At 37.9% G+C, this 27,008-nt stretch overlaps 3 protein-coding genes across 3 annotated transcripts; 2 read left to right on the plus strand and 1 right to left on the minus strand.

Moving 5' to 3' along the window:
• Positions 1 to 12,075, minus strand: dzank1 (double zinc ribbon and ankyrin repeat domains 1). The gene is made up of 21 exons (XM_052123600.1): positions 11,989 to 12,075; positions 10,703 to 10,827; positions 10,455 to 10,608; positions 10,243 to 10,360; positions 9,598 to 9,679; positions 8,965 to 9,059; positions 8,796 to 8,884; positions 8,560 to 8,677; positions 8,092 to 8,205; positions 7,904 to 7,996; positions 7,456 to 7,578; positions 5,249 to 5,404; positions 4,672 to 4,894; positions 4,484 to 4,587; positions 4,066 to 4,149; positions 3,863 to 3,953; positions 1,143 to 1,225; positions 967 to 1,050; positions 689 to 816; positions 523 to 597; positions 1 to 313 (listed from the first exon to the last, which is right to left on the minus strand). Exons 2-21 carry the CDS (start codon positions 10,809 to 10,811, stop codon positions 142 to 144), a joined length of 2,295 nt encoding a protein of 764 aa, XP_051979560.1. The 5' UTR covers positions 10,812 to 10,827; positions 11,989 to 12,075; the 3' UTR covers positions 1 to 141.
• Positions 12,076 to 14,026: 1,951 nt separating this feature from the next.
• polr3f (polymerase (RNA) III (DNA directed) polypeptide F) lies at positions 14,027 to 18,816 on the plus strand. Its single transcript, XM_052123607.1, has 9 exons — positions 14,027 to 14,202; positions 14,710 to 14,827; positions 14,908 to 14,975; positions 17,047 to 17,114; positions 17,197 to 17,309; positions 17,419 to 17,562; positions 17,651 to 17,758; positions 17,857 to 18,048; positions 18,139 to 18,816. The coding sequence occupies exons 1-9, from the start codon at positions 14,147 to 14,149 to the stop codon at positions 18,214 to 18,216; spliced, it is 945 nt and encodes a 314-aa protein (XP_051979567.1). The 5' UTR covers positions 14,027 to 14,146; the 3' UTR covers positions 18,217 to 18,816.
• Positions 18,817 to 19,783: 967 nt separating this feature from the next.
• On the plus strand, positions 19,784 to 26,226 carry nptxrb (neuronal pentraxin receptor b). Its single transcript, XM_052123602.1, has 5 exons — positions 19,784 to 20,727; positions 22,347 to 22,581; positions 24,103 to 24,344; positions 24,424 to 24,603; positions 24,696 to 26,226. Exons 1-5 carry the CDS (start codon positions 20,050 to 20,052, stop codon positions 24,936 to 24,938), a joined length of 1,578 nt encoding a protein of 525 aa, XP_051979562.1. The 5' UTR covers positions 19,784 to 20,049; the 3' UTR covers positions 24,939 to 26,226.
• The last annotated feature ends 782 nt before the right edge of the window (positions 26,227 to 27,008 follow it).

The raw sequence follows: 27,008 nt of genomic DNA on the forward strand, positions 1-27,008 counted from the left end.
ACTATTCCTTTAACAATGATCAGCAGGAAATCACACTCTTATTAAAAAGTATTATTGAATCATACATCAATGATCATGGAATGAACGGAAATAACAACACGCTATGTGGTCATTGATAAATGTTTGATCTGGATGTTGGTCTCATGAGAACGTATCCAGTCCTGAGGAGATCCTGGCCTTGGTGTGGCGCTGAAGGAGACCCTGCCCCATGTGAGCTGCCATCAGAGAGACCACAGAGTTGCTCCCTGTGGCCACGGCAATATCATAAGCAGTCTGGCCGCTATTATTCTGCTTTCTGATACTTGCGTTACACCTGCACACAGAGAACAACAAAATAATGCATTCTTTGGTAAAAATGTCAACGCATTAAAATCTTACAGACTGGTCATTTTCTAATCCAAAGAGTAAATTACAACATTATCTTCATTTTTGGTTGGACTATACCTGTAATCAAGATGGATCCATATTAATCTACAGTTTAAGACTTATAACTTAAATATGGTTAATGTTTGTGAAGCTCACCCCAGCAATATCTCAACACACTTAAGGCCTGCATCTCCCAGAGTTGCAGCTTCATGCAGTGCAGTGTTATACAACCTGTCACCATTACAGACAATAAACAATACGGATTTAACTCAAACTACTTGATTATTATTGGACGTATCAAAAGAAGCTTTTTGAAACTCACGGTCCAGATGCCTGGTTAACGTTGGCTTCTCTTTGCACCAGCACAGGAATAACATCATGATGGCCATTTAGCACTGCAGCGACCATAATTGGACGCCCATCACTGCCCAAACATGCTGGGTCAGCCCCCTGCAGACACAACATTGACAGATTTCACATAAAACCATCTGAAGTTGCTTGAAACTTATGAAGCTGTGATTAGCTGATTCCTGTGCTGTGGCTTTGGTGTCATTTCTGGTATTGGGTTTTGAAGCGCTGGGATTGGTTCTCTTGACTCACCTCGTCCAATAGCTGCTGCACCACTTTAATTCGGCCCCGCCCCTCAGGCCCCAACTCCTTAAAAAGTAGACTGTCTTTAGACTCCTGAGAAAGACATTAACAACTATGATGAAACAATCATCTTTTTTTAATCAAATCACTGAATGAAAATGCCAACTTATTGGTTTGGTACTGACAGGCTTGTTTTCGGTGTCCGGTGTCCAGCACTTTTTGTGTGTCTTTCTGTTTTCTGAGGATCCTACTGTGCCACTCTTACTCTCTGTCCACAGACCACATGACATATACACAAGGAATACAGCACACAATATAACAACACATACACAAAGGAACACAATCTTATATACACTCACTTAACACTTTATTAGGAACACCTGTCCACCTACATATTCATGTAATTATCTAATCAGCCAATTGTGTGGCAGCAGTCCAATACATAAAATCATGATACGGGTCAGGAGCTTCAGTTAATGTTCGCATCAACCATCAGAATGGGAAAAAAAAAACGTGATCTCAGTGATTTCTGTTGCCAAAAACTAAAAAACATCCAGTGAGTATCAGTTCTGTGTCGGAAACACCTTGTTGATGAGTGAGGACAACGAAGAATGGCCAGACTGGTTCGAGCTGACAGAAAGACACAGTAACTCAGTTCCTCAAGACACAGCCTCCACACACACTACGTCTCCACGGTAATGCGCTCAACAAGCTACGTGATAATATGCGGGGATTAACAGTATCAGACACAGAGGCAACTGAGATTAGTCCTCCGCCACCCGGACTGAGGCAAGTCACTATGCAACCACGAGGTCTTAGTGCGCATTGGGAATTGGGCATTCCAAATTGGGAGAAAAAAAATCTAGGGGTTTAATATTTTGGTGTTGTGGAAAATAAATTCAGTTTTAATGAGACCGAGACATAACAAAAAGAAAAAAGTTTGAATCTGCTCATTTTCATAAACAAACAAAAAAAAAAAACCCTAGGACATGAAACGGTAGAAGTTATATATATGGTCATATAAAAATAAACTCAGCAAAAAAATAAAAAATCCTCTCACTTTCAACTGCTTTTATTTTCAGCAAACATAACATGTGTAAATATTTGTAGAAACATAAAAATATTCAACAACTAAGACATAAACTGAACAAGTTTCACAGACATGTTACTAACAGAAATGGAATAATGTGTCTCCGAACAAAGTGGAGTGTTAACATCAAAAGTAACAGTCAGTATCTGGTGTGGCCACCAGCTGCATAAAGTACTGCAGTGCATCTCCTCCTCATGGACTGCACCAGATTTGCCAGTTCTTACTGTGAGATGTTACCCCACTCTTCCACCAAGGCACTTGCAAGTTCCCCGGACATTTCTGGAGGAATGGCCCTAGCCCTCACCCTCCGATCCAACAGGTCCCAGACGTGCTCAATGGGATTGAGATCCGGGCTCTTCGCTGGCCATGGCAGAACACTGATATTCTTGTCTAACAGGAAATCACGCACAGAACGAGCAGTACGGCTGGTGGCATTGTCATGCTGGAGGGTCATGCCAGGATGAGCCTGCAGGAAGGGCACCACATGAGAGAGGAGGATGTCTTCCCTGTAACGCACAGCACTGTGATTGCCCGCAATGACAACAAGCTCAATCCGATGATGCTGTGACACACCGCCCCAGACCATGACGGACCCTCCACCTCCACCTTTGATGATAAACGTGAGTCCAACCATCACCCTTGGTGAGACAAAACCGTGTCTCGTCAGTGAAGAGCACTTTTTGCCAGTCCTGTCTGGTCCAGCGAAGGTGGGTTTGTGCCCATAGGTGACGTTGTTGCCGGTGATGTCTGGAAAGGACCTGCCTTACAACAGGCCTATAAGCCCTCAGTCCAGCCATTTGTGGACAGTCTGAGCACTGATGGAGGGATTGTGTGTTCCTGGTGTGACTCGGGCAGGTGTTGCTGCCATCCTGTACCTGTCCCGCAGGTGTGATATTCGGATGTACCGTTCCTGTGCAGGTGTTGTTACACATGGTCTGCCACTGCGAGGAGGATCAGCTGTCCATCCTGTCTCCCTGTAGTGCTGTCTTAGGCGTCTCGCAGTACAGACATTGCAATTTATTGCCCTGGTCACATCTGCAGTCCTCATGCCTCCATGCAGGATGCCTAAGGCACATTCACACAGAGGAGCAGGGATCCTGGGCATCTTTCTTTTGGGGGTTTTCAGAGTCAGTAGAAAGGTCTCTTTAGTGTTTTAAGTTTTTATAACTGTAACCTTAATTGCCTACCGTCTGTAAGATGTTAGTGTCTTAATGACCATTCCACAGGTGCATGTTCATTAATTGTTTATGATTTATTGAACAAAAATGGAAAACATTGTTTAAACCCTTTACAATAAAGATCTGTAAAGTTATTTGGATTTTTACTACATTATCTTTAAAATACAGTGTCCTGAAAAATGGACATTTTATTTTATGCTGAGTTTATTATTAGTTTATCTTACTCTGCTTAAACATTTTGTAGCGTTCATATATTACTACAATATAATACAATTATTATTAAAATAAATTATTATTTAATGATTGAAATATTTATAAAAAGTATAATACATAGTTTGTCAAGTATGTCATAATATGTTTAAATTTCAGTTTATTCATTGTTTTAATAATATTTCAAAAAAAATTATTCATATGAAATGAAAAAAAATTAATTTAGAAAAGTTCTAAAAATAGCTCTTTTAGTATGCATGCACATGTATGTGTGTGTGTGTGTGTGTGTGTGTGTTTGTATAAGTGTGTGTGTGTGTGTGTGTCCGCACGCGTGTGCGTTTATGCGTGTGTGTATGCGTGCGTGTGTGTATGCGTGTGTGTACATTTGTGTGTGTATGTGTGTCCGTGTCCGTGTGTGTGTGTGTACCTTGGCTGGCTGCATTTCTTCCCTCTGTCACAGCACTGAGGTTCTGATTCTCTGATGCCACAGATGTGCTCTGCAGTCCTTTAGAAGAGGACTGGAAACAGACATCACACATGAGCACACTCACTCAAACATTGAAAATCATTCATTACTCATGAAACGCTCTCGAGACTCAGTGTGTGAGTTCTTGAGGGTGTGTTTCATACCATAGACGCCTCAGATGAAGCAGCGATGAAATTGATGCGGAGACTGACTTCATAACTGTCCTCCTGAATAACAGCAGAGATCATCTGGAGAGCAACAAACTAAATTAGAATCAATATTATGTACATTACACATAAACAAAATTATAATGCACACATTAATTTCGGAATATAAAAATATAAGTTAATTTACTGACAACTTATATTAATATGAGTTGTACCACATGTGAAAGATGGGTGTTTATGTTTTATGAAGCAAATTTATTCTGATTCATTTTTTGGAATTAATAATTTCAAAAATATTTTTTAAATAGATAATATATCTTCTAGGATATATCCAGGCAGAGGTTTCAATGCACATCTACGTACAGTTAGCTTTAATTGTGAATTAGTGTTTTAATGTGGAAATTTCTGGTCTTACTCTTCCCAGACGAGGTTCTCCAATCAGAGCTCTGAATTCAGGGTTATTCTGAGTGTAACTGCGCAGATGAGCACAAATATGATCCAGCTGCTTCCTCCAGAACCCTGAAATCATACATATGCTCCTCAAATAAACACATCTGAAAAAGTCATGCGTGTTTGTTTAAAGAAACATGTACATTAGTGTACCTCGGCCTGGGCTAATGGCAGTGAGAAGAGGCTTCCTGTCACTCATCTGCTCCTGTCTGCTAAGCTCCGCCTCCCTCTGCTGGCTTCGCTTTTTTAACTCAGTGCTTGAGGGGAAAAACAGACCCACTGTCTGCGTCTGTGCATCTGCACACATAGGCAAACCTGCAGCTGGAGGTACAGTTGATGATTCATGTGCTGGCACAGCCTGCCAGGTGGCTGACTTCTATAGATGAGAGACAGTACAATAAAGTAAAGATATAGGCCTAGTGTTCAAAATTAAGACTAAGCATATTTGGACAATTTCTGGTTGTCCAAAAACTTTGATCATGTCCATAGTTGATGTAGTAAACTAAATCTGTGGTTAGATGATAAAACAAAAAATAAAAACTACAGCATCATTTGGTTGCAGATGCCAATTGGTTATATATTTGGTTTCTAATGCAATATCATTCAGACATGTTTAAATGTCCAAAAATTTCCAAATACGTTTGCTGCCATTGTATGTGTCTGGATGAATGTTTCTTTGTACCAATGCTGTAAGTTTTAAAATGAGTGCAAAACAGGTTGTGTACTGTACCTGTTCTATTTCCTCTTTTTCCTGTCCTGGGCTGGTTTGTGAGGGTGTCCTGGGTGGACCATCCAGAAAGACACCACAGCCCCCACAGTAATTAGCATATGGGTGGCTGCTCGCTCCACACTGAGAGCACTTCACAGTGCTGCTTTTGTGGCCAGGCTGCATGAATACCCACACAAACCAACCAACCACACTTAGTTGATATAACAGATTCATTACAATCCACACATTAAATTGTGACAAAAACAACTGCACAGTATAGTTTATTCCAAATATACATTTTGGAATAAACTCCCACTAACTCACTATCAGGGGCCAGTTAAACAGTTGCAACAAATACAAGTGTACACAACCATGAATGATAAAGCTTAAGTGTGCAATTTATGCACCATTAGTGCCACAATTGCAAAAAATAAACATTGTTTTCAAAAAGAGTTCCATCGAATACCCCCCATTTTCCATTTTGTCGAACAATCTGGTAGTTACACCCCAAACACGCCATTGGTTGAATCGGTGTTGTTGTGGCAGTTGGTCGGGATGCTCAAACAAACAGAGCAATTGTATGAGCAATACAGTTTTCGAGCAATTCCACCTACAAGTGGTTTACCTACAGTTGACCCTGGTGGGATAGGAGACCGTATTTTAACAAAAAATGTTACACACTTCAGCTTTGACAATATGATTCTAAGTTCAGTCATGAAACACATTGTGCAAGCTGATAGGTCATTTGAGCGTAATCTGTTACCAATCAACATGTGTACTCTCTCTTTGTCTAACATTTAAATTGCCTTAGTTGTTAGTAGTCGGTTTCACTGCAGCTCGATATGAGAGTTTTCTCTCTGAAACCCTCCTCCTCCCCACTACCACCTGTCTAGATACATATGCCATATCATGACTGTAATATAGTCATTAGCACAGTAATACAGTTAGTTTAGCACCCATGAGTGCCCAAACATTTATGGCGGTTTTGAGCAGGCAGGCTTGTTATTTGTCATCAACTAGGCTACAACTGTATGTTAATATTTGTGTTTTAGTCCTGTAATAAGCTACTTGAAATATATACACTCACTGAGCACTTTATTAGGAACACTAAAGTGCTGATGTGGCCTTCTACTGTTGTAGCCCATTCGACTTCTTGTGCATTCAGAGATGCTATTCTGCTCACTACAATTGTACAGAGGGGTTACCTGAGTTACCACAGCCTTTCTGTCAGCTCGAACCAGTCTGGCCATTCTTCATTGACCATTCTCATCAACAAAGCGTTTCCGTTTGCAGAACTGCTGCTCACTGGATGTTTTTTGTTTTTGGCACCATTCTGAGTAAACTCTAGAGAATGTTGTGTGTGAAAATCCCAGGAGATCAGCAGTTACAGAAATACTCAAACCAGCCCATCTGGCACCAACAACCATGCCACAGTCGAAATCACAGAGATTACATTTCTTCGCCAATCTGATGGTTGATGTGAACATTAAAGGAAGCTCCTGACCCATATCTGCATGATTTTATGCATTGCACTGCTGCCATACGATAGGATGATAAGATAATTGCATGAATATGTAGGCGTACAGGTGTACCTAATAAGGTACTCAGTGGGTGTATATATATATATATATATATATATTTACACAAAGCTCATTATATATTTGGGTACTGTATAACTGTAATGGATGCCAGATGGTACGTGATAGCTGTGGGGGATTTGTAATGCTCCCCTGGCCTCAAGGGGTGCACTAGCGACTGCCGCTAAGGGCTGTAGTCTTCAGCCTTCCCATTAGCACGCCCACCGGCGATGCCGGTTCGAATCCCGTTCGGAGCGGTTTGAGTAGGACCGGTTACAGTGGTGCCATGACCTGGATAGTGAGGATTAGGGGGGTGAGTGTATTAGGAGCCAGCTGGTACATGAAACCTCACTCCCCTGTCCTCAAGAGGCGCACTAGCGACTGCCACTAGGGGCTTTAGACTTTAGCCTTCTCGTTAGTGCGCCCACCTGCCATGCCGGCAACGCCGGTTCGAATCCCGTTCGAAACGGTTCAAGCAGGACCAGTAACATAACAATCCTTTAAGAGAACCACAAGATAACACTGAACGGCAAACTAAAATGCCGAAAACAAAAATGTATTTGCAGGTCATATATAAGGATAAACTACTTGAGGAGCCATTTGAAATTATCCTTCTGGCCAAATTTGGGACTTAAAGGTTTGGGTTCTCACCTTTGCCCCACACCAGTCACAGAATCGAGCATCTGACTGGTTGACTCGATTGCACTTTGAGCACGAGACCATTTTGCCCTCTGAGCTGGATAGAGGTGCAGCTCGCTGTCCACTCAATACAGGCTGTGGAATGACAGAGTACCATTATAACCACAGTACTGACCTACCACAACATCCTAATGGTTTTCATTAATGATGATATAATGATTTAGCAGACTTCTGATTGGCTATCCTGATGAAAAGACCAGTTTAGGCCAGTATGGAAATTCCCACTGTATGAATTTCTATTCTGACCCAGGTATTTCTGATTAAGCTGGTTGACTGAGGACATTTGGCTGGTTAAGCTAGTAAAGAAGCCTGGTGGACACACCAGCACACCAGAATCCCAAACACATGCTGGTCTTTTCAGCAGGGCACTTTGAGATTGGCAAAAATGCAATGTGCTCACAGTGGATTGTTGAAGCAGTCTGGATTCACAAGTGACACAGTGAGTAATGTTAGAGGGGTTTCCTGTCCCACATGACTGGCAAATGAGTTTATCCTGAGAGAGAACACATTACAGTATAAGCAGTGCTTATTATATTGAGGGTAATAGCATTTGTATTCATCTCACTATAGAGAATTTGAAGCATTTACTTGCAGTCTCAGGCTGGCCTGTGGCTGAAGTTGTTGGGCCAATGGAGACTCACACACTACACACATGGCTGTGTTAAGAGGCACCATGGTTTTACAATGCACACAAAGGCCCATCTGTGGAAAAAGCCACAGCAAGTACATACATTACTGGGAAATGTTTAAAAATACACTGGTTTTCTGGGAGAGGTTGTTTACCCACAAGCTCAAGTCAAAGGGCCCAAGAATCCCTAGATTTGGCTCAAATCCCTTCTTTGATGTATATCTAGATTTATTATTCACCCATTCATTATCCACTAGGAAAAATCCTAATTGGGATCACTTAGAAATAAAATATATCACGTCTCCAAAACAAAACGAACAATTTAAGGTGTCATTCATCTCAGTTGCACAAATAGTGAAGGATGAATTAAAGAACAAAAGTTTAAAGGTCTCTGTTTTGAAATAGCATAGTTAGAGGATTTGATGTACCTGTCCTCCTTCAGTAGGGGGCAGTCTTTGTCCAGGTATTGGGGGCACTGGCGCTCCACAGTGCAGACAGAATCTGGCAAAAGGGTCTGAGGGGCGATGACTGAGGCACTTTGAACATCTACAAAGAGACAGAGATATATATATAGATTTATACTAAGTAATGCTTATTATATTTCTGAAATACACATTTGCTTATGCATTTCAGACTCAAAACAGTCTTTTTCTCTCTCTCTCACCTAAGGAAATCTGTTTCTTTCTGGATCCGAGACATATGAGTGCTCGTCAGGTTTTTGAAGGGGCTCTTCACAACATCTACGTTCTGGCTCTGGAGGGATTGAGTACGTTGCGTAAAACTCGAAAAAGGAAAAAATATACTTGTGTGCTATTTGTGTTGTAGACCCTTACTTGTGTGATTTGCATTGACTGGCGTGTGGGTGATCTTGGGCCCAGACGCTGTGAGAGGAATCGAGGGCCTTTCAGAGATTCACTGCTGGGAATATCTGACACACAAAAAACATAAAGCCACATGAACGTTAAATGAAGTGTAACTTGAGTCTCGAGTCTGAGCCCCTTAAATTTAAATTGAGCGTGTTTACATGCACAGCAATACACTGACTATCAAAAATTAGCTTCAATAAACTTGTGTTTACATGAGATGTAATCTATGCGTGGCGACTGGTTTATGCTTAATCCTTTTATGAATTTACCATGATAAAGGTAAACCCTTTAAGGCATTTACATGACCCCATACACACAAAGGGCGTAAACATGCACACCAGTACGCTGAAATCTGCTTATTGAAATAACCTATTTTATGGGTTTACATGCAAACCAATGAACCTGCAACGCAAGAAAACCGTGCTTACACGAGAATTGAAATAATCTGGTTATTCTCTGCTTTTGATGTCAAAATGTAAATAGGCATGCGCTCAACATAAGCACATATTGGATTAGCTGGCAAGAATGCTGATGCAATGCGAAATCGAGGTATTAGGTACTTTGTGACATATTCATATTGACAAAAACCTAAAGGTATACCTAAATACTTAACAGAGGAATCACCAGCTCCATTTTCACTCCCCTTCAAATTCATAAATGGTGCAATGACATCATAAGAATCCTGTTGAATAAAGTTACATTTCTATTATACACACGCTTATACACAATTTCACTCTAGAAAGTATCTGGATGCTAAAGGCACAATCAAATGTACTACATAAACGGTATGCCATTGCATTATTTGCAAGTAGCATTTATTTTAAAAAAGATAGCACAAGCACACTTTTTAAGCAAAATATTACACAAGAAGTTTGTGAGGTTTTCATTTTAAAATGATTATGACAAACTAATACTGATTATTTTAATGATAATGTGCCGTTTAAAAAAGTAGAAAAGTATTAGAACACTTTCTAATAATCAAACCAAATGTCAGTGGAACTTGTCCATAGTTAATGTGATGAAATGACACTAAAAATCACCATGAGACCAATTGGTTAAAATTAATTGTATAAGCGGCTCTAAAAAGTGAATTTGCCACTTGGTATAATATTTTGACTTTTATACATTTTATACATTTTACGTGTATTTCAGGTGTTGCTTAAGGGTCCGAATACTCTTTGAGGGCCAATCTATAAGCAAGGCCTTAAAGACAACATGATCAAGTAAAAAACTGAATGTGTTTACAGAATGTTTGCCATTTGTTAAAGTGTCGTCATCAATGTTCTTTGTCAGATCTTGCTCATTTGATGGAGCAGGCTCCACTATAAAAACCTTGGTAACAACTGCACTCTGTCGTCCATCACTGCAATACAAAATAATGGGGTTATTGTTATAGGACTCCTTATTTGGTACAATTAGTGTTCTAATTTGTAGCTATACAAATGTACTGTTCATACCTGGTGATAGCCATGGCTCTCACAGACACCTTTCCCACAGGTAACCGAATAGGCTCAGTGTATTTCAGAGTACTGCTGTCTCCAAAGCCTGGTCTCTTCAGCATCTCTGGTTTACTGCCATTCAGTGTGTACAGTATACTTACATCAGAGGACTCTGGAATACAAGCAATTGTTTAATTAAAAAATAAAGGTCCAACTCATGATTCAGATCTCAGGGGCAATCTTGTCTTAAAACCACACTGACTCACCTGATTTGATCTCAACTGGTGTGCAGGAGTCTATCTCATGCTTGGCTTTCCCAGGAGGTGGAATGCGAATAGGGATAATTAGTGGTGCTGCCACTGAACCTGCAGTCATGTTTGCACTCTTGAATCTAGTGACAGCAAAATAGATAACAGAGAACATTAGTGGAACCAGAACTACAGTATATAGTTGCTTCTACTTATGAATCATGTAGTTTAGTGCATGCATACAAATTAGGCTTGCTCAATCGACAGCATTAGTGGAATAATGTTGATATCCCTCTCCATTTTCTCCTCAATTTGGAATGCCCAAGTCCAAATGTGCTCTAAGTCCTCATGGTGGCGTAGTGACTCACTTCAATCCTGGTGGCAGAGGAGGAATCTCAGTTGCCTCTGCATCGGAGACCGTCAATCCACGCATCTTATCACGTGGCATGTTGAGCGCGTTACTGCAGAGATATAGCACAAGTGGAAGCTTCACGCTATTCTCCCCGGCATCCACGTACAACTCACCATGTGCCCCACCGAGAGCGAGAACCACATTATAGTGACCACGAGGAGGTTACCACATGTGACTTTACCCTCACTAGCAACCCGGCCAATTTGGTTGCTCAGGAGACCTGGCTGGAGTCATTCAGCATGCACTGGATTATAACTCGTGTCTCCAGGGGTGGTAGTCAGCGTATCTACTTGCTGAACTACCCAGGCCATGTCCCTCCTTTTCTTAAAAAAAAAGCTAAAGTCTTATTTACAGTCAGACACTAATGGAAGTGAATGGGACCAGATGATAAACATTAAAATACTCACTGCTTCAAATGTATAGTCACAAGACATAAACAATATGAGTGTTAGCATGATTTTAGTACAATTAAATCACTTACTAACCTTTTCTGTGTAATGTTATAGCCAATTTTACAACTTTGTTGCCATGACAACGTACCGCTGATGATTTACACAATTTTACAGCTCAAATAATATATTTTTAGAGTTTTTAGAGAAGGATTAATGCAAGTACTTTTATAAATTATAAACTTCACATTTCTGCCTTTAAACCCTCCAAAAATTGGCCCCATTCACCGTAACTCTGATTTCTGCTTCTACTTCTCTTTTATTTTTTTTTACGAGTCGAAAATATTTTTTGTGGTACTCAACTTTATGCCACAAAAGCTGTCGATTGAGCTTAACTAGTATTGAACCTGCAACGTTCCTTTAAAACAAGCAGTTCGGCTTAAAATAGATGAAGGTTAAAAATTAACCATATCGATCTATGAAAGTAGATGATTCTACAGTACCTGCAAGACGATGGCTGTTTCCAACGACGATGCAATAATGATACAATCAACAGACAGCTGGACGTGCTATTGGTGCGTCACGTATCCCATAGCAACCACAAATTAATCACTTGTGCGCATGTTCACGAATCCTGTTTAGAATGTATTTATAAGAATATCCAATAAAATAGAATTATTGTCTTAACAGAGTTTAAAGTGCAATATACGCAATATATTTACATGCATATGAAGATGTTTTTGTACAAATATATTATCAGGGAAATGAATAATAAAACTATAGTCCCACGCAGGGATCATTCAGTGGCAGAAAGTTGAAATAATCGGTAAAATAAATATAAATTGAACAAAGATTATAATGTAAGTATATATGCATTATTTATTAGTCACAAACCCGCCCTTAGTACAAAGGGGCCTCCGTTTGTTCCTGGGAGGCAGCACATGCCCTAACCCCGCCCCAATCCCAATCCTAACCATATAGAGCCTGTAAAGCTGATTATCCTGTAAGGAACAACCAGAGGCACCTTCCTCTCATCGTGCACAAACCCTAACATTTTCTCACAGGCATAATCAGTGATTTATACACATGTAAGACGGTGTCATGGTAAATCGAGTCCTCATAGGAAATGGGGTAAATGCTTCAAAACAGGTCTATATTAAACTAACAAATATTATCCCTTCTAATTTGCTGCTTTTGTTGACATCTTGCAAAATATATTGCAACATAATGTTGTATATCCCTCAACCATCTATACAAGGTGTTAGTATTTCAGATATGAAATCAATTTTTGAGAAATTACGTTATTACTAATAATAGTTCAATTATTAAGCGAATGCTAATTTTCAGAAGGTATGGACAGAAAATGCCGAAAAATATTATATTTTCTAATATATTAAAAGAAGTCCAATTAAAAATGATTCATCATTTCTACCCTTGTAATAAATATTTAAGTAAATGTATCCAAAACATTTCCACACCCTGTGTTCCTTTTGCCAAGAGAAGGAAGACTATCTCTACCCTATTTTATTTCTGTTATTACACTAAACATTTTTGGCTACAAATATCAGCGGTTAGGAAGTTAGATGATGTCTTAAGCCTTGTTTGTATGATGGGTAAATACCACATTCACAAAGCAAGATTCCTTAAATGTAAACCTTTTTTATTTTTTTTATTTTATTAAGCTTCAAACAAACAAACAAAGTCAATGTACAGTCAAAACTACAATAATATATATATATATATATATAAAGAGAGAAAAATACAGCCAGGGGGGAAGGCTAAACATTATGTAAATATATTGAAAGACTCACATATAGAAACAGTTTTAATTGATTTCTTATTATGTGAATGAAAAATAGTCTTGATATATATTTGAATTTCTTTTCAAGAACCAAAAACAAAGGTTGGGATTTTCTGAACTTACATTTATGTATAGGAAATTTAGCAAAAATTAAAATTACATTTATAATATAGTATTCTTTTCTTTTATTTGAAGGGATATTAGTAAAACCAAATATAATGTTTTCTAAACATAAAGAAAATTTAATTTAAACCTTATTGTAAAGTATTTGCTTTAGATTTACGTCTACTAACATCGCCAATAAAAAAGCTTTAAAAACATCCTGCATTATTGAACATTGTATTCACAGAATCTCTGTATTCACCACTTGTTCTCTGTAATGCTGTCTTGTTGTTGTAATTTAAGTCTTGCAAAAAAAGAATATGAAAAAGAAAAAAGAAAAAAGGGGTAACCGTTTGTAATGCCTGAGCAAAAACCTATCATGTTATCATGATAGAACGTTATTGAAGTCTAGGGTAACTATTAATATACATACTATTAAGTGTAACATATATTTTAAACGTCATTAATGTCTTATTTACAAAGTTATATCGACATACATCATAAAACGATTTGAAAGGATTTCTACTCAGGCAGTGAATATTGTACCCATTAATAGGACCCTCAGCCAATGGAATTGTGGTGACGTCAGAGGTGGACTCGACTGCTCTCGACACCGGAAGTCTCCGTCTGTCGTAGGACCCCTGAGTGCATGCTGTGATGTTGACAGTACGTCGCACATAACTTGAAATGGATCGTTAAATGAATCAATGTCGTCTTCATATTCCGAATTTTATCAAATATTTCCTTTCACATGAACCATGACAGAAGTTAAAGTCAAGAAAGAGTCAACGGATCCTGTAGATATTGAGAATAGGTGAGTTCAGCACACTTTTAGCTCATAATATTTCAAATGTGGGTACTTTTGGCCATGTTGTGGACTTTTAGAAAATAAACACTTTTTTTTTCACACTCTCACTAATTTATGTAATTTGACCACTAACAGATTTTATTCTTGCATCACAAGGAATGGTTGTATTATTTCTCTCTTTGTTTAGATAATCTTTTTTTTTATTTTAATAATTATACCTTTTATAATGGATTTTTGTATATCAGAAGTCTGGGTTTCAGACTAGGGCAAAACAATTAATCCATACTGTAAATTCATTTGGAAAAGCAGCTAAATTACTGAAGGCATGTTAAAAAGACAAATTTTAATGTGACCTTTTTACATATTACAAAAAATGACAAATTATATAAATAAATTGATCTGTGGTAATAAAAATCCTTTACATAAAATTGCCCATAGTCAAAGAAACGTTGATCACTTATTTAATGATGAATGGCTATGACTTATTGACCTTTATCTTGGTTTTCTCCTAAGGATAAAAGAGCTTTGCCAGCAGTTTCCACATGGGATCACCGACCAGGTCATTCAGAATGACATGCCTCACGTGGAGGCGCAGCAGCGAGCCATGGCCATCAACAGACTGCTGTCTGTGGTGAGATATTTAGCTGCTGGTGATAGTGCATGATGCTCTGTTCTCTATACTCATGTCAAATTCTGCTTTTATGTCCTCAGGGTCAGTTAGACCTGCTTCGAAACAGCAGTGGCCTTTTATACAGGCTTAAGGATCTGCAATCTGCAAGGTAAGGACAGTTAGTCACTATATGTGAAAGTATACTAACACAATTCAACTTCTGTCATCATTTATTCACCCTGATGTCAAATCTATTGGAATCTTTACTGTGCAATAATAGTGAATGGGGGATTTGTGATGTCAAGCTCCAAATATGACAAAAAGCACTTTAAAGTACCATACAATACTATGTCTTCTGAAACTATATGATGGCTTTGTGTGAGGAACAGACCAAAATTAAATGATTCGCAGAAATAATTTTTATTTAAAGCGTTAGTTTGCCCAAAAATGAAAAATCTCTAATTTTTACTCACCCACATGCCAACCCAGGTGTGTATGACTTTGCTCCTTCTGCAGTACACAAAGGTTTTTAGAAGAATATCTCAGCTCTGTTGGTCCAATCAATGCAAGTGAATGATGATCAGACATTTGATGCAAAAAAAAACAGATAAAGTCAGCATAAACATAATCCATACGACTCCAGTGGTTTAATCAATATATTCTCAAGTGATACAGTTGGTCTTTGGTGAGAACAGACCAAAAATATTTCACTGTACATCTTGACAGTTGTCTCCTTGGTGATCATTATTTCAAGCTTGATTACTCTTCCTATAGCACCATCTAGCGCTCTGTGCATGCATCAAGCACTAGGAAGTGTGATCGTTCTTGAAATCATGATCGTGCCTAGAGACTGCAAAGACAAGATGTACAGTGAAAAAGGAATTACATTTCAGTCTGTTTTCACCCACATTTATCATAGCGCATTTGAAGATATACAGTATATTTAACCACTGGAGTCATATGTCATATTACTTTTACTTTTATGCTGCCTTTATTTACTACAGAGCTGGAATATTCTTCTAAAAATCTTTGTTTATGTTCAGCAGAAGAAAGTAAGTCTGGGATGGCATGAGGGTGAGTAAATGATGAAAGAATTTAAATTTTTGGATAATATAAAAAAGTTATATAGGTTTGGATAATTTTTGAACTGAAACATCAGCTCCACATGTATCAATTAAGTTACATCAACATAATTTTTCCTTTTGGTTTAAATCTTTGTCAGGAAAGTTATTTCAACATAATGGAATCATTATTTTTGAACTATCCAATTGAGAAGCCTCAAAGTGATTTTATATGTGTCCCATTACTGGTTTATGTTTTAAGCTTACGCTAGTTAGCTAACTTTGAGCTAGAAATAGCAAACGTTAACATGCTAATTTGTTATTGCTCCTTGAGTTACTGTCCTCAATCTAAGCAAAAGCTTCAGTCTTCACAACAATGGTAACCCATCATAACGCTCATCTCGCTTTAAAATGCATAAAATAACACTTAATTGACCTTACTCACAGCAGCGTCATCTTTGATTTTTGACAGGAATGACAACAAGGCTGTGAGGGATAGATGTATGGTCTCTTTAATGGGTTGTACTGTTGTTTAAAAGTGTTTCTGGATCGTTCTGTGGAAAAAACATCTTTCCAAGAACATTCAGTAAACAAAAAACTCCAGAAAACACGAGTTTTGGAGAATCAGATGTGATCTTGGAGCATTTTACAGATTTATACTGTAACAGTCTCATTGTCATTCCCATGAAAAATCAAAGATGGCGCTACCGTGAATAAGGTTTATTTAAATTTTTTTACTAGAGCTGTCAAAATTAACGCATTACTTTTTGCTGGTTTATGCTTTATTAACGTTGAATGTGTTAAACGATTAAGTAAAATGAACACTTAAACTAAGCAGGAAATCAGTGTGTTTTTACCAGAAAAATGTATATATACAGTATAGTGAGAGTAAAATGTAATCACTTTTAAAGTCTGTGTTTAATCATGATTGACTACAAAAAGAATAATGCGATTAATCACGATTCGAAATTTGAATCGACTGACAGCTCTCATTTTTACTCATCAAATCCCCTTGCCCATGTTGTTGAACATGATCGTTCATATTTTTTTTAGAGAATCACATTAATCATAAGTAAAGAAAACAACATTTGAAGAGAAACACAATTTATTCTGTAGATCACAAATAATATGATTTAGTAAACACATGTGTTTTCTAACGAAGGTTTTGTTTGTTAATAGTAAAGTAAAGGGCTCTGATAACCAAGAAAAACTAGTTTACCAGATCATAGAGGATGCTGGAAATAAAGGTAAAGTGAAAATTCCTTCTTGCTTGGTATATTGACTAATTAAAGAAGCCTTATCGATGACTGTTTTTTTTGCTTCCTTAAGGAATCTGGAGTAGAGATATTAGATATAAGAGTAACCTTCCTCTGACCGAAATCAATAAAATCCTCAAGAACCTTGAGAGTAAGAAACTCATCAAAGCAGTGAAGTCGGTTGCGGTGAGTTGATCTCCAAAGACGGGATAAAGCAATAAGGCACATCAACTTTTTAAAACAAAAGCAGCCGTTTACCTTTGGCTCAATCCTGCTGCAACTCTTTATCATCCAGGCCTCTAAGAAGAAGGTTTACATGCTGTATAACCTGCAACCTGATCGCTCTGTGACAGGAGGAGCGTGGTATAGCGATCAGGATTTCGAGTCTGAGTTTGTGGAGGTTCTCAACCAGCAGTGCTTTAAATTCCTACAGAGTAAGGTGAGATGTTTCTTGTTGTTTCTTCTTACTCCTCTTGAGCTCTTTGATCTTGAAAGTGTATGTAGTCACTCCACTGGGTTTTTTTTAGGCAGAAGCTGCGAAAGACAGCAAGCAGAGTCCTATGGTGCAGAGAAACGGCTCATTAGCCACCTCTCATGAAGTCTGGAAGTACATCTGTGAGCTCGGCATCAGCAAAGTGAGGGCATTGAACGTTTATAGGTTTATATGTTTAATATCACTTGATGGCAGGTTTGCTATGTTGTTGTACTGGTCACACCATGAGGATGTCTGTAGGTGGATCTATCCATGGAGGACATCGAGACCATCTTAAACACACTGATCTTTGATGGGAAGGTGGAGATGACCATAATCGCTGCTAAAGAAGGGACTGTGGGAAGTGTAGATGGACAGATGAAGCTCTACAGGGGAGTGAACCCCATCATCCAGCCCACGGGCCTGGTTAAAACGCCATGTGGACTCTGCCCGGTAAATGAACCCAATACAGAGCTGAAACCCAACTCATGATATAACTTGCATTATGGTATAATGTGCTTACCATGGCCCTCTTTCCCCTAGGTGTTTGATGACTGTCACGAAGGGGGTGAGATCTCTCCATCTAACTGTGTTTACATGGCGGAGTGGCTGGACTTCTGACCAGCTGAGAGAATGTCTTTGTTTTTCTCTGTGGAGAAAGAGTGTTTTTTCATGCAACGATTTGATGCAACTAAAGATATCTTTTTTTTTTTTTTTTTTAATATTGAACAATTATAGCTTTAATGATGAAGCTAAACTACATCAACTGAACAGGAGGCAGCATCCAAATGGTCTTGTTTTTTAGGTTATTCTTATTGCTTCTCCTCACCTCTGGATTATCTCCATTGATAGATCTTGACATCTAGCCATAAATAAAGGGTTTCATTTTTGTTGAGAGGTCTACAGATTTTTTGACTCCATGTGTGTGTATGCTGTGTGTCGCTTGTCAACTTATTTCTTCAAATTTGGGCAGTTTGGATTTCTAGAAAATGAAGCCTTTTTAAAACCCTTTCCACACTCTCAATAATATGCTTTTTTAATTTGTCTAAAAAACAATTTTGAGCAGTTTATGTACGTGCATCAGAGGGGGCTTATGTTATTTCTTTTGGAAGTCGTGAAAATTCCCACCACTGTCATTTCCTGCACATCTCAAATTTTGTATTATGTTTAATAGAATTGTGTGATGGAAATGACATTTTTAACGATTTTGAAATAAAATACCCGACTCCTTTGTTTTGCTTAGGCTATTCTCATTGCTAACATTTGATGTGTGCTAAATACACACCATGAAATACTATTTTCACTCTTTTTGCGTAATTTGGCAAAATTGCATCTTAATTGGAAATGTCGCAGGATGAAAATATTGTGCTCACAAGTGATTTTATACTTTATTTTTCTTCACTTGTCTCATATTTCACCGCAAGCATTCTCTTTAGACACATTTGTCAAAATGGTTAAAGGTATAGTTTACCCAAAAATTTAAATTCTTTTTTATCATCTACTCACCTCATGCCATGCAGATGTGTATGACTTGTGTAATGTGTAACACAAACAAAGATGTTTATAAGAATATTTCAGCTCTGTAGGGCCTCACAATGCAAGTGAATGATGGACAGAACTTTGAAGCTCAAAAAGGCAGCATAAAAGTTATCCATACAACTTTGGTCGTTTAATCCGTGTCTTTAGAAGAGATATGACAGGTGTGGGTAAGAAACCTATCAATATTTAACTATAAATCTCTACTTTCACTTTCACTTCAGCATTTACTTTTGTCGGTTTGCATTTTTCGTGCATATCCTCACCTAATGGTAAGGGAGGAAAATTTATATATAAAAAAAGGACTTAAATACTGATCTGTTTCTCACCCACACCTATCATATCTCTTTTAAAGACATGGATTAAACCACTGGAGTCTTGTGGATTACAAAACTATTATTTTTAATGGAGTAATTAAATAAATCTGCAAAATAATAATAATAATAGAGGTGAAAGGTTTACAATATGTCTGAAAAATCGGCTCATCTACATGGATCATCTTGTGTGAAAACACCCTTTAAGAAACCAAGCCTGCTGCCAGCTTGTCATCTTTTAACATTCATGTTTATTCTTTATAATCCTTTATAGTCTCCCAGCCTGTTTACGTGTACATATTGTGCCACAGCATTCATAGAAAATGAAGAGACCAAAAGGTGTTTACTTCAATGTGACACATCATGCATTCTTCATCACAGTCTCTCACCGCCCTCTTTCCCGCGCGGCAGCCATGGTAACGAGAGCGAAGGGCGCTTAGCAACACGAGAGGAGGAGACACGGCATTATCTGAGAGCGGAGAAAAATACCCACAGCTGCCGACCTTCATTTCGTCAAGAGCTGCTTGTGATGTCGACTTGAAATGGTGAAAATGGAATGTTAGATCGTATAAACACTTCTTGATAAATTCGTCAAATAAGTGCGATGAAGTTTGTCGTGGTTTTAGTCGCCTCTGGCCTTTTGGCTTTTCTTGGCGCGGTCATCTGCATCATCGCCAGCGTTTATTCACGTTCATCGGCCGCCGCGCCGCAGGCGTTATCAGACAACCGCTCGCTCTCGCTCCTGGAGCCGCTCCCTGGATCCGTGGCGCACGCCGGCCCGCTAGGAGCTCTCCATGGTGCTGAATCCTACGGAAGGGGCGGTTTGGACATCGACTTGGAGATACCGTCGCTCAACGAGCTCAGTACCGGGGCTGTAACAGGCCCCAGCCCGAAACAGTTCACCCTCAACCGACTCATTTGCACCCCAGTTCCCATTGGGGATTGCAGATCGAGGGGTCTGAGACAAGCCGATGACCCGTTCGCTGACGAGGAGGACTGGAACCTCCGCACGACCGCTGAGGAGCTCCGACAGATCGTCATGCAGCAGAACGATCAGATCCTCATGGACCACAGGACCATCACGGAGCTCACCGGGAAGCTCTCAGAGTGTGAGAACGGACTGGAGGAGAGGGCTCTCAGTGAGCGGAGTATGGGGGTCTGGGCGGCCAACCGACGCCACATGGCCGGGGATGATGTGAGCAGCTCGGTTTCAGTGCAATTACAGACAGAAGAACTGGAGAGAGCCATTCTTCAACTGAAAGACCGCATAGATAAGCTGGAGGTTGGTAGGAGAGTGTCTACACTTAATTTAACAAAATGAAATTATTAAAACAAATAAACTAATTTTTTAATTTATTTAGTTAAAAATGACTCGATTTAATTTGATAGAATTTTGTTATGAAATACATAAATCTAAAATGATATTAAAATCTCAAATGTAGGCTATTTCTTAAATTTGAATCTAAACTTAAATCTTAAATTTAAACAAACGGAAATTCAAACAGAAAACGGAAATCCTAAATGTATCTAAAAAAAAGAGTAAATGCTTCAAACTTGAAAACTTTAAAGTGCAATTCAGTTCAAATATTGTGTTATGAAATTGAAATGCGTAAATCTTAAAATTATGTTAAAATCTTACACTTCTAATTTAAATTTAAATGTAAAATTAAATTCAAATCTAAAATTTTAACATAAATTCAAATCTAAAAAATGTAATTTAAATTCAGATCTAAAATTTAAATTTGATCAGAAAATGTAAATCTAAAATGTACTTTTTTTTTTTTTAGAGTAAATGCTTCAAACTTGATAGTACAATTCAAAGTAAAAAAAAATGTGTTATGAAATTGAAATGCAGAAATCTTATTATTATGTTAAAATCTTAAATTTGAAATCTAAATTAAATTAAATTTAAATGTAAAATTAAATTCAAGTCTAAAATTTAAACTTAATTCCAAATCAAAAATTTTAACTTAAATTTAAATGGGAAATATAAATAAAAAATGTACTCTCAACATTTAATTTTTTTTTTTTTTTTTTTTTTGTGTAAATGCTTCAAATTTGAAAGTACAATTTAATGTTAAAAAATCTGAATACCAAGATATCTAAAACCTCTTGGGCATTTGGTGCACCAGAAGTGGACACATTTAGGGGACACAATTGTGTTACTGTACACTCCTGATGAGGATGTAACTAAATGTTCAAGATTGGGTGGACCAAATGTAAAAATGTAAGAATTAGAAATAAAAAATCTACATCGACTGACCACCAATCAGAATAAAAATGTATCATGATATGTCATGTAACAGGCAAGTTCATCTCAAATATGCTCATGTTCAGTGAAATCAGCTCTAAAGATGATCATGCTATGTGTAGTGTATTAAATGTCCCCAGTGAATAGCTTGTTTGAAAAAGTTAATTGAAAATCATGCCTTAAGGTGAGTAAGCCAAAAGCTACTGTGACAAGCAGAAATTCCACTGGCTATAAATTATGAACATAATGCCAGTATTAGTTAACTATGTGTAAAACAAGTCATGCTTCATGTGTGTAGATTATATAACTTTATTTGACAGGCAATGTTTAAAACTAAAGGGTAAGTGATTCTCATAGGTTTTTAATACTTTTGTCCTACTGAGTGCTTCCTTTCCCCCGCCATCTTGTTCTGAGGCACGTCTCCTGGGAAGAAAAACACATAAATGAATTATGAGAGAGAACAGAGAATGGTAAAGTTAGTTAGGTGGAGCATTCTCAGCAGAAACACCTAAAATGTGGATAATGTGAAACAGACTCTTAAAATGTTTTTGTAATACATATGGATCTAATTTTGACGGATACATGTGGCGAACAGGGTAGATTTTAGGTTTAATTTCCTCTCTTTCTCCCTTTATAATTCTATCTCTCAGATGGAGATAGGTCCTGCTGCGATGAACCACACTGGGCATGCTTTGAGCACGTTGGGGAGCGTAATGGTTGGCGAACCCGGCAGGCCTGTGGAGGATCTGGAGGGAGAGCTTGAAAAGAAGATTAGGCTGCTGGAGAAAGAGAGAAAGAACCTTCGTAAAGAGGCCCAGAATCGCCATCAGCACATCGACCAGGGAATCAACACTCTGCAAGAGCGAATTACAGAGCTCGAACAGAGTAAGTATGGAAGCAGTGTAGTTATTGCTACCGAAAACTAAAATGAAAATGTTTCATTATCTGAAATAAAAATCAAAGTCGTTTTTACAGAAGCTCTGAACCACAATGTTTTTTAGGTGTCTTAGTACCTTCTTGAGCTTATGTACAAAATGTTTTCTTCTCTCTGATTTAAACCAAATCACATCTCAAAACTCATTATTTTAGATTATCTTATTTCTGATTTTAAGGATTGCGTTTGTTGTTCTTTGTACATTTACATTTATGCATTTGGCACTTGCTCAAGGACACAATGGTGGTGGGGTTTGAACCAGTGTCCTTCTGATTATCAGATTACCAGTTATGTGCTTAGACCACTACACCACCACCACTCCCATTTGTATATTTGTATTTTTTTATTTTATCATGTTAGATCATGTAATGCAATGGTTGTGTATTTTAATGTACACGTAAGGTGTCCTCGAGTGTCCTCAATATAATAAAGTGTATTATTATAGTGATAATACAGGAAAACAAAACATTTCGTAATAAAAACAATAATTTTGTGGGTATTATGGTTTTACTATGCAAATACCGTAGTTTAACTCTAAATATATTTTACATTTACATTTATGCATTTGGCAGACGCTTTTATCCAAAGCGACTTACAGTGCACTTATTACAGGGACAATCCCCCTGGAACAACCTGGAGTTAAGTGCCTTGCTCAAGGGCACAATGGTGGTGACTGTGGGGTTTGAACCAGCGACCTTCTGATTAACAGCCCTGTGCTTTTGCCACTACACCACCACCACTCATTATATATATATATATTAGCCTATTTTTAAGATTTACACTTTTCAATTTCATAACAAAATTCCATATTTCATATCAAAATAAATGTAATTGTATAATTGTTTTATAAAAAATTACATTAACATACTATAGTAATACTTTTTTCTATAGTAATATTGTAGTAATCATGAATGTTGAAGGTTTTTTTTTTTTTTTTTTACAGAAACCATGGAAACATTTCAAAGCGAATTGTAATTTTTTTATTTTTACAGAGATAATTATTTTGGTAGGACTCAGGAAGGCACTAAGACACCTAAAGAACATGTTGTTTCTTTCACTGTGTGGTTCAGAGCTCCTGTAGTTTTTGATATACAGTATATTATAATCAGTGTTGGATGTAATCAGATTACAAATTAATTAGTTACTTTAATCAAATTACTTTTAAATTCTAGTAACCAGATTACAGTTACAGACTTTCAGTTAAGTTAATTACTTTTAAGTACCTTACTTTTGAAGATGGGTCAAACTTAGGGGAACAGGGGTTGAAATGATTTAACAGATGTAAGCCTGATTTCTTCGACACATGTTAATCCCAATACTGGATTAAGGCACCATGCCAAAGGGATTTTTCTAAATAAAAAGATTCTAGGACATGGCTTTGAAATGGAATTTTCTTTCTTTCTTTCTTTCTCTCTCTCTCTCTCTCTCTCTCTCTCTCTCTCTCTCTCTCTCTCTTTCTCTCTAACTTCCAGGTCTTACAGATTACAGTTACCCACAAGGGTATAAACTTTCCTTTCCTGTGCGAACTAACTACATGTATGGCCTAGTCCGGCGGAATATTCCAGAGATATACGCCTTCACGGCATGTTTGTGGCTCAAGCCAACCGAGAATGGGATTGGAACACCATTTTCCTATGCGGTGCCAGAACAACCAAATGAACTTGTCCTGCTTCAGGGTATTCATAACCCTGCAGAACTACTCATCAATGATAAGGTAAGACCCAAGGTAGAATTACTGCTTTGAGGGAAATATTGTATTTTTTGTCATTTAACACATTTCTGCCCGTTTCCAGGTGGCACAGTTGCCCCTATCTTTGCCCCAGGGCATCTGGCAGCACGTATGTGTGAGCTGGACCCTACGGGACGGGGTTTGGAAAGCATATCAGGGTGGCAAGTTGAGAGGACGGGGCGAAGGGCTGTCAGCTTGGCACCCAATCAAATCCGGAGGCGTGCTGGTGCTGGGCCAGGAACAGGTGAGTAAGACCGCAAATGCTGGAAGAGTCTGAATATTAAACATTGTGTTTGTCCACGTGTAACCTTCCTACTCTTCCTGGCTCTGCTGCAGGACACCCTTGGTGGGCGGTTTGACGCATCTCAGGCTCTTGTTGGAGAGCTGTCATTATTTAACCTGTGGGATCGTGTTCTGTCACCAACAGAGGTGGCCGCTCTTGCAACTTGTGCAGAATCTTCAAAACTGGGAAACGTGGTGCCTTGGACAGACCAAGATGTGGACGTTTTTGGTGGGGCTGTCAAAGACCCCATGGACCCCATGGACCCCTGCGTTCACAGCTCCTATCCCAGGCAGTGAGCGGGGTCATGGGTCGATACCATTCTTTTTTGGGGTGGGGTATAAAATGAGACAAAAAACGGCTTGAAAGATGGAGACAAAGAGATAACAAATATATCATGGTTCTAGTGTTTGTATAGAATGTATTTACCATTGAACTGTTATACAGGATTCTATAGAGCTGCTGCTGAAAGCTTTATGGGCTGTTTTTGTCTTGTGTTGCTTGTGTTCTTTCACGCCCCTCTTCCCAACACATTATTGCACTGTGATCCCTTCAGATATAGAGAATGTTGTTTAATAAGATGGATGTGGTTTATTGTCACAGCAATCATCTATGCGCTTTATTCGTGTAAATGGAGATTTTGTTTCTTTCCCAGAACAGTCTTTTCTTTTCTTTTTTGCATTAACTGTCCCTTGAATCATCTCTACAGTAAATCACTGTTACGAAGTCCAACAGCACCTTACCAGTGTTGGGTGTAATCTGATTACAAAGTAATTATTTACTGTAATTGAATAACTTTTTAAGTAAAACAAAAATGGTGTAATTCATTACATTTCCAATTCTAGTAACCAGATTACAGTTACTGACTTTCAATTAAGGGAATTACTTTTCAGTACATTACTCAGGTTACACATATTTCGAAAATAATATTATTTATGTACAGTATAATAAGATGTTTGAAAATGAACAAGGAGGCAATATAGACCTTATTTTGAATTCATTGAGTGGAAAAAATAAAAGTTCCTGTTAAAAGTGTTAAAAGTAACTTAAAAAGTAAAGTAATTAGTAATGTGATTACTTTTTCGATTAAGTAATAAAATATTCTGCCATTTGTAAATGGATTGCTTTTTTAAGGTAACTTACCCTGTACTGGTCTTTACACAGTGTATCATCACTGACTTTATTTTAAAAGACAAATTCCGACAGAATCCAACGTTTTTAAATAATAAACTTTTTTTAATGTAGGCGTTAACACTGAGTATCTTAAACTAACCTACACAAAATTTTAAGATGATCACCATCATCAAATAAATACGCCGTGCTGCCTGCACACTTTGAAAATATGAATGCAAAACAGTGTTTAAATACAGAATCTTTCAGCATCTTGTCACGTTACCATTGTATTGCACCAAGTACTCATTCTGCGTGCCCGTCAGAGAAAGCTTAGGGAAGTGCCTGTCTATTTATTTGACTCTTGCTATTGGTTGATGATCAGCTGTGATGTCAGTGTAGTGCTTCTTTATATTTGCACCACCAAGGATGTACAATAATATTCTGATAATGTGGATGAAACTATTAAAACAGTGAAGGAAGTGAATATCGGAGTGCATTGTCTTTATAAATGTGTATGTATGTTATTTATTTATTCATAAAAGAATAATTAGAACATTATTATTAATAATGATGTTTATTTGTTTACATATTTATGTATTTATGTAGATATGCATTTACTCTGGCGACCAAAAGTTTGGAATAATGTACAGATTTTGCTCTTATGGAAAGTAATTGATACTTTATTCACCAAAGTGTCATTCAGCTGATCACAAAGTAAAAACAGCACCATCACTGTTTGAAAAAAATAATTTATGATCAAATCTAGACAGGCCCAATTTCAAACAGCCATCAATCCAACACCTTATCCTTGAGTAATCATGATAAATTACTAATTTGGCTCCAGAAAATCACTTGCCATTATATCAAACACAGCTGAAAGATCATTTGTGACCGGTTAATTAAATTAATCTTAACATTGTGTTTGTTTTTGTGTTGGCACAGTATGCAATAGACTGGCATGTTTTTAGGTTAAAAATTGAAAAAAGAAACAGCTTTCTCTAGAAACTCATCAGTCAATCAATGTTTTGAGGAATGAAGGCTATACAATGCTTGAAATTTCACACAAAGGTGTACACTACAGTCTTCAAAGGACAACTGGCTCTCACAAGGACAGAAAGAAATGTGGAAGTCCAGATGTACAACTAAACAAGAGGATAAATACATCAGAGTCTCTAGTTTGAGAAATAGACTCCTCACATGTCCTCAGCTGACAGCTTCATTGAATTCTACCCGCTCAACACCAGTTTCATGTACAA

The sequence above is a fragment of the Xyrauchen texanus genome, chromosome 50, assembly GCF_025860055.1.
Source record: "Xyrauchen texanus isolate HMW12.3.18 chromosome 50, RBS_HiC_50CHRs, whole genome shotgun sequence".
In the NCBI taxonomy this organism is placed as follows: Eukaryota; Metazoa; Chordata; class Actinopteri; order Cypriniformes; family Catostomidae; genus Xyrauchen; species Xyrauchen texanus.

Excerpts from the sequence above, each read along its gene's own strand:
- polr3f (XM_052123607.1), top strand. The coding sequence starts at position 14,147 with ATGACAGAAGTTAAAGTCAAGAAAGAGTCAACGGATCCTGTAGATATT. Across the intron at positions 14,976-17,046 it reads AAGGATCTGCAATCTGCAAG|TAAAGTAAAGGGCTCTGATA; the intron begins GTAAGGACAGTT and ends GTTTGTTAATAG. Across the intron at positions 18,049-18,138 it reads CGCCATGTGGACTCTGCCCG|GTGTTTGATGACTGTCACGA; the intron begins GTAAATGAACCC and ends TCTTTCCCCTAG.
- nptxrb (XM_052123602.1), top strand. The coding sequence starts at position 20,050 with ATGAAGTTTGTCGTGGTTTTAGTCGCCTCTGGCCTTTTGGCTTTTCTT. Across the intron at positions 20,728-22,346 it reads ACCGCATAGATAAGCTGGAG|ATGGAGATAGGTCCTGCTGC; the intron begins GTTGGTAGGAGA and ends TCTATCTCTCAG. Across the intron at positions 24,604-24,695 it reads TGGTGCTGGGCCAGGAACAG|GACACCCTTGGTGGGCGGTT; the intron begins GTGAGTAAGACC and ends GCTCTGCTGCAG.
- dzank1 (XM_052123600.1), bottom strand. The coding sequence starts at position 10,811 with ATGACTGCAGGTTCAGTGGCAGCACCACTAATTATCCCTATTCGCATT. Across the intron at positions 10,609-10,702 it reads ACCAGTTGAGATCAAATCAG|AGTCCTCTGATGTAAGTATA; the intron begins GTGAGTCAGTGT and ends CTTGTATTCCAG. Across the intron at positions 8,885-8,964 it reads AGTCAATGCAAATCACACAA|AGCCAGAACGTAGATGTTGT; the intron begins GTAAGGGTCTAC and ends CAATCCCTCCAG.